The 11,687-nt window shown below is 54.7% G+C and overlaps 1 protein-coding gene across 3 annotated transcripts in view; it reads right to left on the bottom strand.

The window, feature by feature from the left end:
• The window catches only part of MOV10L1 (Mov10 like RISC complex RNA helicase 1), a 72,061-nt gene that overhangs the window by 4,058 nt on the left and 56,316 nt on the right, over window positions 1-11,687 (bottom strand). The window contains exons 16-22 of one of the 3 annotated variants that reach the window (XM_019447272.2): window positions 11,030-11,138; window positions 10,392-10,570; window positions 9,022-9,168; window positions 8,455-8,576; window positions 6,969-7,068; window positions 5,896-6,060; window positions 2,988-3,161 (exon numbers count right to left, since the gene is read on the bottom strand). In XM_019447272.2, coding sequence (XP_019302817.2) covers window positions 2,988-3,161; window positions 5,896-6,060; window positions 6,969-7,068; window positions 8,455-8,576; window positions 9,022-9,168; window positions 10,392-10,570; window positions 11,030-11,138 — 996 coding nt within the window. Of the gene's footprint in view, window positions 1-2,987; window positions 3,176-5,895; window positions 6,061-6,968; window positions 7,069-8,454; window positions 8,577-9,021; window positions 9,169-10,391; window positions 10,571-11,029; window positions 11,139-11,687 lie in introns of those variants that run through there. The other 2 variants (XM_019447273.2, XM_019447274.2) reach the window with 2 other exon arrangements.

Here is an 11,687-nt window from a genome sequence, read left to right as displayed (position 1 = left end):
TTTGAGATTGACAATAGAGAACTACAAACAATTTCAGCGTGATGGTGCTTAGGGAAGAACTTACTCAAAGAGAAAAAACGCTGAATAGCGACCAATCACCGACAAAAAATAAGGAAAAGGAAGAAACCATGAAAATTGGTAATAAAGGTGAAAAGGAAGGAATAAAGGTAAGAAAGCATAGGTTGGACTGACTCATCTCATTAAAATCAGAGACTCTCAAACTGGGTTAAACATGAAAATGAGCTGTTCTAAGAAAGACACGTACGGTAAGATGATGAAGAAAGAAAAAGAAGGGCTACGATACTAGATAGAAAGAAACAAGCAACGGCCAGATGGAATTTAAGGCGAGAAACAAGAAACAGCAGGGAGAACGTAACACGAGGAGGAAGACAATCATAACTCGTATGCAGGAAACACCTCGGCAGTTGAGTCCCTAAGGCAGAAGCAACTGGAATTCACAGAGGATTTGATAAAAAAGCACACCTATAATGTGAGACCTCACCGCGCCTCTCCCTCCGCGGGCGTGCCGACATCAGGACACAGGGGAGCCGAAGCACAGACTCCAAACGTTTGCTTAAAAATATGCACGGAACTTACATCCCTCAAACAGAGACTATACCTTTCGGGGGTATGTCCTTAGAATATGTACCCAACCTGATACCTAGTTGGCCGCAAATTTTTAAAAGCAGAGAGTTTACAGGCCGTTGTTCTTGACCACCTCATAAAATTAGAAACAAAAAAAAAGAGGTGGCCAAAGAATTCTTAGCCACTTGAAAATTAAGAAAAAAATACTTCTCTGTAACCCTTGGATCAAAAAAAAGAGAAGAAAGAGAAAGTTATAAATGTCCAGAAAGTTGTGAAAGGAGATCCCTCAGCAGACACACGTGGAAAGGAAGGTACAGGTCGGCATCCCCGGCGTCTTCCTAATTCAGAGGATGAGGAGTTACAACAAACAAAACAGATAAGCACGTTAGCAGGGGGATGATTAAAGACAAAGCAAGATTAACGAAGCAACGAAACAAAGCGGAGAAAATGCAAGTCAGTCCGAAGTTGGCTTTTCAATTAGACCAGGGCTTGTCACATCTCTCCTGTCAGGGACCAGAAAGTATCCCAGGCTCTGACAGGGCTACGCTGTCCTACTCCACTCTGCCATGGCATCAGCCACCTGTCCACCGCGGTGCAGGCTTCCGACCGTTTCTCTAGGAGGACAAGACCACAGCTACCTTGGTGGCTCCTCCTGGGCCGCCCTGGGGCTCAGCCCTGCCCCACAATGTTCACGCGGCACGTTCTGCCGTGCTCCTTCTGCTGAGATGTGCTGGGCACGGGAACGGAGCAGGAGGCAGACAGAGGTCCTTCCAGAGCCTCCGCAGGGGAAGCTGTCAGTCAAGGTAACACTTCAACGAGGGGGGCACCTGCCAGGGAGGGGGCCTGCCGTCGCATCTCGGGGACTGGAGCGGCCTGCAGGAGCCACGGGTGAGGGTGCAGAGGGAGTGCAAGGGGCAGGCCTTGACAGCAGCCCTGAGGCCAAACCCTTTTTGCTCAAATGATGGCAGTCGACTGTTCTCTGCAGCCCAGCCCGAGGCCTCATCACCCATTTTATGCTCAGGGCCCAGAGTGGAGCCTGGGACACAAGTAGGCCCTTGAAAAATTCTTACTAAATAAATGTTTTTGGACTTTGTTTCACTGCCTATGTTTTTTGTTTTTTGGGTTTTTTTTTTTTTTTTTTTTGAGTCTACAAGTATGCTTCTGTTGGCTATTGCTTGTAGTATATCTAACTGGTTTCGTATCTCATTCTGCTACAAACACTTTTTGCACATTTAAAACACATCTGCACGTTTATAATCCATTTCTCATGAAAAAACCCATTGTGACTTCTATGTAGACCGCATTAAATATAGGAATTAATTTAGGCAGAACAACACTGGCCTGTCTGTTCATGACCATCACCTGTCTCACTTCACACGCTCGGGTCCAGTTTTCTCCCTGCAGCAATCTTGCTTACTTCTCCTTAGGCTGAAGTCTAGCGAATGTCAGGGAGATCTCCGATCCCCTGCTACATTTTCTAACGTGTTTTTCTGATATACAGGGAAGCTTCTGAGGATGGACAGAACAGGGGCAGGACGGTCCCGGGAAGGGGGACGGCGTACGAGGTTGGGAGAAAGCACCGGTCAACAGGGCTCTGTGGCGAGTGTCTCAAGCTGAGAGGGACTGGTCTCTTTCCTTGAATTCTCTTTCGTCCAAAGGGTAGCCCCTCCACAGCCACAGCTGAACATGCAACTCTACCCCCTTCCATCCACTTCTGAGAGAGCACACGGCAGTGGCACCGTCACCTGCATTCACGCACCCCCAGCCCCACCGGCGCCTCCTGTCCCGGGGTTGGGGCGCAGCCCCAATTCTGGATGAGAACTCGGGGGCAGTTAATGCAAAAGATGACTTCTGGTTCTAACAACCAAATTTCAATACGGAGTCTCTGATGTTAGGGCACAGTTGTCACTTTTTGGGCTACTGAGCATCTAGCTCTTTCCTACTGGGGAGCCCCCCACCTGGTGAGGCCATGGTGACGGGCAGGTGTCCCCACCCCACAGCAGTCCCCTCGCCTGACACAGGCTCACAAGGGGTGCGGTCCTTCTTGGTGGGCACGGGGCCTCCTGGTACCCAGCTCCCCCAGCTCCACATCGCCCCAGCCTCCCCCTCAGTCACACGACGCCTTCAGGCCCCTCCTCCCTCCAGTGCCCACTTGGGCCAGCACTTCCGAGCCTGTTCTGTGTGCAGTCACCCGAGTGGCCGGCGGGCCGGCCTTGCAGGGGGAGAAGCCCTCCTTACTGGTTCTGCTCTTCGGCATCAGCGTGGCCATCTGCCCACTGGCAACTGGTGAATGCCCCACTAACAACGGACTTGAACAAAACACACGTGATGAACACGCACAGACCCACGAACAGCACTGAGGGCTCACGCGGCCACTAGACCACTCTCGGCGCATGACTCACCCTCACGCCGTGGAATATGAGCGGGAAGCCTTTCTTCGGTAACTTCTCCCAGCCCAGCAGGGAGGTCACCACCTTGGGGTCTGCGCACACTTCGAGCTCTCTGTGGTAGAACAGCCTGGATGGCAGTGCCAGCAGAGCTGGGTGGGATCTGTAGTTGTTCACGAGCTTTGTAACCTGCAAAGAGAGAGCTGGAAACGGGTCCAGAGCCAAACTGGCACACGCGTGTCACACTCCTGTCAAAAGGAGAAATGCCGAGACCCATCTCAGATCGTAGCCCTGGGGGGCGCCTGCTTCTGCCTGTCCTCCCTCTCCTGGCCTGTCACCTGCCACCTCATCAGGAAGTGCTCTCGCACCTCTAACGACTTTTTGAACAGAGGGTTTGGTTTCTTTTAATTGAAATATAATCAATGTACGGTGTTATATTAATCTCAGGTGTACAATATAACGATTTGACAGTTTCCTACGTTTCTCAGGGCTCGTTAGGAAGAGTGCATTCTTTTTTTAAGTGTATATTTTCCGGCGGGGGGGGGGGGAAGGGGGGGGTGGAGAGACAAAATGCGAGTAGGGGAGGGGCAGAGAGAGAGGGAGACAGAATCTGAAGCGGGCTCCAGGCTCCGAGCCATCAGCACGGAGCCCGTCGCAGGGCTCGAACTCACAAACTGTGAGATCGTGACCTGAGCTGAAGTCAGACGCTTAACCTGCTCTTCTCGCCCCCTCCCTGCCCCAGCCCCCTGGACTGCTTTGGCTCAAGGCTTCTCGACCCACCTCCTCTTCTTTGTGGCTCCCCTGTCTCTGGGCCCAACAGCTTCCCGGGTGTCGCCGCTTTCCCTGCAAGGCATCGCCTGCTCGCCATCTCAGTCTCCCACCCGGCCCCCCGTGCTTTGATCCCACCACCACGCCGCAGGCGGTGGGTGCACCGCCATCCTGCCCTGCTTGCCAGGGCCCGGCAAGAGGGAGGGAGGCTCCCTGGCAAATCAGGTGGTAGGGCAGCTGCTGGGAGGGGAGGCCAACCACACCTGGTGGCCTGCTGGCATCTGTGTGGCTCCGCAGCACGGTTGGAGGCTCCCACAGCTGTGGTGGCTGTGGCCGTGACTGGGACCTGATAGTGAGGCAGGAACATGCTCAGTGCTGCCTGTGACGCCTGCCTGTGGCTGTGCTCAGTGCCCAGCCTGGGCTCCCCACTGGCCACCGAGGCGCCCGTGCCCCCACTAGACTCCTCACTGGCACTAAGCATGAAAAATGCGTCCTCTGTCCCAAGGGTTTTAGTGTCCACCACTCGAAAGGCATGCACCGCCCCTTCCAGGAGAGCTCTTCACCTGGAAAACGCGTTCTGGACTGCAAAGCCCCAGGACCTACGGACCTGATGACACGGGTTTGCTGAGAAGTGCAGTGCTCGTGAGCGAGCCCCTCTGAACCCATGGGTAGGCTCAAGGGCCTGCTCTCACAGAGAAGGTGAACGTCAGGAAAAGAGGAGAGGAGAAAGCTTCTCGATGGTCCCCCGAGTCCAGACAGCTGAGGGGTCTCCCTCAGGGGTGGAGGGGCTGGTTGTGCATCCGGCCGCACGCTCCCCTCTATAGCCGCTGTCCCGCAGCCCCGGTCTTTCTACGAACCCATGAAGCCTGGTCTCATGTCAGTTGCAGGCAGCCACTGGCTCCTGGGCCGTGGGGCCCTCGTGGCTAAGGGCACATCCCCCTAACCCACAGCCAGCTTGAAGCCTGGTTGGGACCTTGTTGAGAGCCGCTGGTGACGTCACCAGCACACAGAGCGAGAGTGACCTGTGTCCTGCCTCCAACTGGCCTGGGGCCTCATTGGTGGAGGGGGTCTTCCCTCGTTCCGGGGTGAGAACCCGGTAGGCCCCAGGACTTTTCTGTTGATCCACAGTGACAAATTTCAGCTCCGCAACTACGTGTTCAGCCTCCAAAATGCTAATCAAAGCCCCAAACTCAAACTCAATTTGGCATCTCAGCTCCTTGCACCCCAAGCCAGGCCCTGTGTCGGCCTGTAGAGCACCTGGCGAGAGAGGCCCTCTGCCCCCAGAAACTCGCTGCAGCTTCAGGCACCCTGGGGAGAAGGAAGGTGCCGCGCTGTCAGGCAGAGGAGGCTTTGCTGCCTGTCAGCCCCGGGGATGTGGACGCCAGGGGGAGCACATGCGTCTCCCACAGGCAGGGCGCTCTTGGCTGCCCAGTCTGGGCTGGCACGAGCCCACTGCTGCCCTGGGCTTGCCTTGGGGCAGTCTTCCGCGGCCCTCAGCACCTCCGGAGGGTCCAGCTCTCCCCAGCCCATGCCACTTCCCATGCTGTCTTGCCCCCTCTGTTCTCCAGGTGGGTAAAGGGCCTGAGGGCCCATTGCCTGGCACAGGTCCCAAGCCATTTCCAGGAAAACCTGCCCATGATCACCACACCTCCTTTCTGTTTACTGTTAAAGTTTAGAAGGAACTCTCCTTTTGTGCTGCGGGAACTTACAGAATGTGCTACTTGGCTCACTTTAACGAGGGACCCCAGAGACCCAAGGCTCCCAAACTCCAGTGTTCCTGCGGGGGAGGGGGTAAAATGCAGATTCCAAGGCCCATCCCTCTGAAGCGGTCACAGTCTGGCTGAGAAGGGAATCTGCAGGTTAACCAGCAAACTAGCACCACAGGAAGGAGACACAGCCTCTTCTTTCAGACTACGAACTAGAAGGCTCTTTCCCGTTTTCCCACATTAACCCAGATTTAACTCTTCTCGTGTTTGGCCCCACAGAACCTCAGCCATCAGCCTCAGACGGGACTGCCTGGAACGGCTGAGCTACTGGGACAGAGGTGCTGGCAAAGTCCCTTCTGGGATGGGGGAGGGGAGTGTGAGCTCAGTGCACACGGGGACTGGGGTGGAAGGCCATGAGGAACCACGTGCCACGGGGAGTCTGTGCTTACCAACAAGGGGTTGTAGGCGCCACAGGCACCGAAAGCGTCTTCGTCCCTCATATACACCGGCCGAGACATCAGTCTTTCCAGCATAGATACATTCAGCCCGTAGGCCATGGCGAGTCTGGACTTAATAACTGGGCCGAGCTGCATGGGGTCTCCGGCAAGGACAATCTGTGGCACACAGGCGGGCACCCACACTAGTGCAGGGACACAGACTCACAACCACAGCTGGGAGAGGTTTGGGAAGTGGGTCAGCCACGTGTGCACCAGGCTGGCCTCCGCCTTCTGGTGGCCGGGCTGGCTGAGGCTCCCTGAGGGCAGGCTGGGAGGCGGCCGGCCCCCACCATCACTTGGGCTCCAGAAGACGGGGGACACAGCACGGCTGCCCGAGCAAGGTGGCAGAAGCTCAGATGAGGGCGGCAGGATGGGAAGGAACAAAGTGGCTGGGTGGCCTCTGTCCCTGTCCCCTGGAAGTGCACGCCGTGCCCCTTCCCCTTCTGCCTGCGGGCCCTGGCCCATGCCCACCGCCCACGGCCCACGCTGCAGCTGAACCAGGTCTTCTCCCTGCTCTCTGTGCTGCCCCCACACCAGGCAATCAGGATGGGAGGAGGCAGGTGTGTAGGGGACCAGGAGAAGCTAGGAAGGGCCCTCCTGAGTGACAGACGTGTGCAGAGGAGAGGGCCAAGGGAAGCCTGAGAGGACCCTGGGTCACCATCAGGGGGAGTGCTGGAGGAAGCAACAGGTGTTGAGTAGGCAAGAGCCAAAGCATCAGCCTGGGATAAACGGGGTTAGCAGCAAGGGGCAGGGGAGGGGAGCAGAGGGGTCAGAACCGCAGGCGGTGAGCCGGGAAGTGCCTGGATGTCCCTGTCTGGCTGCACAAAGACTCTTGGAGTCTGTTTCCCAAGCAGCCCTTTCTTCCTTGTCCACGCAAGGCCCTAGCGTCATGGAGCCTCGGGGTCCGTGGTGCCTCACCTGAGCCCGTCACCCCTGTGACACCTGTCTCACCCTGTGCTGGGGTGTGCAGAGCGCATGCCAGAGCAGGGGAACGGGATGAGAACCCCACAGCAAGCAGGCCTCACCTGGCCGTTGGCGTCTGAGACCAGCCCCAGAGGAATAAGGCATTCCGGCTCACTGGCCTGTCCTGCTTCGTCCACAAACACGTGTGTGAAATGTCCGACTCTAGAACCAAAGGTGTACTGAATGGTCATTTCTGTCTAAGTGTCTTAGCCAGCGACACCCGACTCACATGGCAGGGCCACGTCTGCCCCAGGGCCTGGCAGTGGGGCCAGGAAGGTGGGTGTCACCTGGGCAGATTAACTACAGGCCACGGGCCTGTCAGGAGACCTGAATGAAGTCCTGTCTGCACCTGGGACTCTACAGGACGTAGGTGTGTGTGTAAACAGACGCAGGGGGACAGAGGATGAGGGTGGGAAGGAACAACTGAGGAGAGGCTGGGGTGGGCAGCTCCACGACAGGGCTCACAGCACAGCAGGCCCTCCTCGGTCCCTTGAGGCTCGGATTGACAGCACGCGGGGAGCGGGAAAGCCTGGTTGGAACGCTGCTCCTCTACTCACGGACCGTGTGAACCTGTGCCTCAGTTTCCCCCACGCGACTGCTGCCCTCCCCGACTCACCCTCATAAGCGTGCTCTCGGCCAGGACAATACCCCAACCTTCCAAGCCGATGGGGGTGGGGGGGGGGGGAGGGGAGGGGCCAGGGGATAGCGCAGAGCACGTGTGCCCTGGGCCCCAGGCAGCCTGCAGAAAAGATCTGCGGCAGAGACACGGTGCCGGGAGCCACAGAGCCACTGGCGACAGGACAAACTTTGGGCCGAGACCAAAGAGCCGCCATCAGAGCCCAGTGGTGTGCGGTCAAGTAGAGCTGGACCCGGACTTTCTCCTCCTGCTGGGAGTCAGGCTGCAGCCCCACAGCAACACCCACAGGTCCCTCCCGACCAAAGGGGGCAATCGCATGCTTCCGGTTTTCTACCCCATGTCCCAATTCCTGCTGAAGAAACGCAACGTTATGTACCTTTCTTAGAATATAAGCAGCACTTAAGTTTTCAATTGCGTTCCTCAGTTATTTAAAGTTACTTAAAAATTGTTTTTAATCTTTATTTTTGAGAGAGAGACAGAGTGTGAGCAGGGGAAGAGCAGAGAGAGGGAGACCTAGAATCCGAAGCAGGCTCCGGGCTCCGAGCTGTCAGTACAGAGTCCCAGAGCCCGAAGTGGGGCTCGAACTCACGGACCGTGAGATCATGACATGAGCCGAAATCAAGAGTCGGACGCTTAACCGACTGAGCCACCCAGGCGCCCCTACTGAAAGTTACTTTCATCAGTCGGTACTGTTCCTTTTTACCTGCAAGCCTCCTGCAGCCCCAGCTGCCACAGGCTCCTTCCTTATGCTTTCCCCCCTCGGGACAGCCTTGGGCCCCTCTCGCCGCTGGGGTCTCGGCACGAGTGTGGCTTCCCTGCGCCCCCGCCCAGCAGGCACCCCCCGTATGGCCAGCCTCCCCTCAGACAGAAGCTCTGGGAGGCCAGAGACCCCGGCCGTGCCTAGTGCCTACCTCACTCCTATTTGGTAAAAGAGCCCCGCACTGCTGCACGTTGTGATTATTATCCTGAAGCGCGAGGCCTTCCAGATGTCTTCTCCATCTTTGCAATACGCTTTGATAGCATCAACGATCGTCTGGAGGGGGGGGGGGGGTCAGTTTACTTTCCAGAGAGTTAAGTGTTTCTTTCAACTGCACATAGTCACAGAGCTGAAAACAATTCTAACAGATGATGTTGTCCTAGTCCCACTTCTTAATTAAAACTAAGTAAATGACTGAAGATTGTTTTCTTAAATCAAATATTTTATATTTTCATACCCACTTAGTCCATGTTCTACAGACTCTGGAGCCATGAATATAACACAACATCCTGGAGATCCTTCCCCAAAACAAGTGCGTACGTTTTCTAGATTCAGTTTCTTTTGTTAAGCAAACCAGGAATTTCTAATTTTCCAAAGGGACAGCAGAAGTGCTGCTATTTAATAAGCTGCAAATGCTCATCTCGCAGAAGCAGCAGGAGAAAGGACCTCGAGTTGGGTGCGGGTGGGAGGGCCTCCATGGCAGCAGGCGGGGACGGCTCACCTCCTCGAACCTGCAGGTGGCATTCACCCGCACCATGGCGCCCGGCCGCAGCACCTGGCTCTCATGCAGTCGCAGACACACGAGGTCGGCCGCACTGTTGGAGGGCGCACACACCAATATCCGACTGTCCGGCAGAGCGTGGTGCACCTTTAACCAGGACACAGGAGAAACAGAGGCGGTAAATGTCAACCTGCCAAGTACGGACACGGGTCGGGAGGCTGACGCCAACGTGCGCGAGCTCACTACGCGGGTCTGGCCGTGTGGGCTGTGTGGGCTCAGACTCACGCAGGGATGATTCTTCCCATCGGGTGCACGTGCCAGCAAGACACGAGGGCAGGCGAGGGAGTTCTCTGTCCTCCCAGACCCCAGGCTACCCTCCCAAGGCAGACACAGTGTCAGATTATTCTCGTGTGCACGGCTCACGGTACGGTGCCAGCTGGACACTCAGCACACACCTGCTGATCTGAATCCCGAATGACACAAAAATACTACACGCGATCTCCACCAATTCAACTTTTAAATAATGGAAATACCAGAAACTTCTGCAGTACGGTGGCTGAGCTACTGTAACGGGAACTTATTTTCTGCAGCAAAATTTCATGACGTGATGAGTCAATGATGATTCTTTTTTTTAAAGTAATCTCTACCCCCACCATGGGGCTCAGACATCCCACAACCTCCAACACCAAGAGTCGTATGCTCCCCTGACCGAGCCAGCTGGGCACCCCAGAGCAACTGACCGTTCTAAGAATAGAGTCCTTTCTACATTCCATATACGTATATGTTTATTTACTCATTATTTCCACCTGAACAATTTCCATCTTTAAGTGCCTGGAATGATAGGCTACACTTTATTTTTTAAATTTTGTTTATTTGCTTACTTACCTATTTGTTTACATCCAAGTTAGTTAGCATACAGTGCAATAATGATTTCAGGAGCAGACTCCAGAGGCTCATCCCCTACGTATAACACCCAGTGCTCATCCCAACAAGTTTTCTTCTTAATGCCCCTAGCCCATTTGGCCCATCCCCCCTCCCACAACCCCTCCAGCAACCCCGTTTTTTCTCTGTGTTTAAGAGTCTCTCCCTGTTTTTATATTATATTCGCTTCCCTTCCCTTCCGTTCATCTGTTTTTGTACCTTAAATTTCACATATGCGTGCAACAGAGTCCTTTCTAAACTGATGAAATAAGCTTTGAAAACCCTACATGCTCCCATAAACAATACAGAACAGACTCAGCTAAACGTGAAGTAACGGGTTTTTGAGCCCGTCCCCCTTTCTGACTCTGCAGGAGCCGGCACTTCCCAAGGACGTGAAGGCCCAGTGTAGAGCCGAGTTTACTGGTGGCCGTGTCACCACCTGTGGTTACCTGTAAAACAGCCTCTATTATTGTCACTGTCTTCCCGGTTCCAGGAGGCCCAAACAGAATGTACGGCAGCGGGCGGCAGTCGCCACTGAGAATTCTTCGAACCGCTAACTTCTGGTTTTCATTGAGCACGGGATTGAAAAATTCCTTTTCTCTCGCCTTGGGGATCTGGGCTTCACTTACTGGATTCAGAGTGGAGAAATGGTGTTAGGCACAGCCGGAGCACGGGTCAGTACGGGCCACTATGACAGCCGGGACACTGCCAGTCAGGCGGGGGGGCTCCTCAGAGCCCACTGCTGAGGCGCTCTTTCTAACAGCCTCAACTCGGTCAGGCAGAGTTGGGAAAATCAGCTTAGCCGAGGGCAAGACCACCGGCCACTTAATTCATTTTTCTGCTTTACACGTGCAGCGTCACCTAGCACGTTGGGAGACGCACTCTGGAAAAGGTCAACGAAAATGGCCCATCATCACATCTCAGGTCGAGGACCTAACCTGAAACCTCACGTCCCCAGTCTCCAGTGGACACAAGCGTTCATTGCTCTGGCTGCGGTCAGACCGCACACACCTCCCGACCCGTCTCGCTTCTGCAGGAGCGGGCCGCGCCAGGGGTCGGCCCGCAGGCAGCCCCTCGCAATACACACCCAGGTTACCTGGCTTTCCGGCAAAGGCTGCCAGCCCCGGTGCGTCCTGGGCACCAGCTTGCCTCTCCTTTGCTGCGTGCTTACTTTGGTCCTTCGTGGGTTTCCGATTCTAGAAATAATCACGCAGAAAAACGGCCTTAAAAAACCCCTCGTGTTTGTTTACACAGCTTTGAAGAGTGAACGTGAGCACTTGCTGACCTTCTACTTTTTTTTTTTCTTTTTTCATTTCTTTTTTTTGCTTTTTGCCCGGATCCCCCATTCTACTTGTTTCATTTATTTAACAGGTCTTTGCGTGGATCACAGGTCACGTAGTTTCAAAACATAATAAAAACACACGGCATCTGATAAAAAAGCTGCCAAAAAGGCGTATGTTTTTTTAAATCCCCTTACAAAAATAAACATAACAGACTAAATCCTGTGATGGCGACTCCAGAACAAAGGGTTACACGTATCTGACTAAGGTGTATTTTTTTTCTGCATCCTCCCCGCTGCACCTGCTCACCTACCAGGGAGATCCCGCAGTGGCTGAAGGCAAGTCCTGGGGTCCCTTGCTCCCGTGGAACCCCTCAGGCAAAACCCTTTTCTCTACAATGTAAACAAGCCCTCCCAAGGACAGCTCAGGTTAGAACTCACTCTGAGCATCACGCGCCTCTCAGGC

Source organism: Panthera pardus, unplaced genomic scaffold, assembly GCF_024362965.1.
Source record: "Panthera pardus isolate Hobbes unplaced genomic scaffold, ASM2436296v1 HiC_scaffold_6, whole genome shotgun sequence".
Classification (NCBI taxonomy): Eukaryota; Metazoa; Chordata; class Mammalia; order Carnivora; family Felidae; genus Panthera; species Panthera pardus.
Note: the sequence above shows the minus strand (reverse complement) of the source record. Positions and strands in the feature narration are given on the sequence as shown.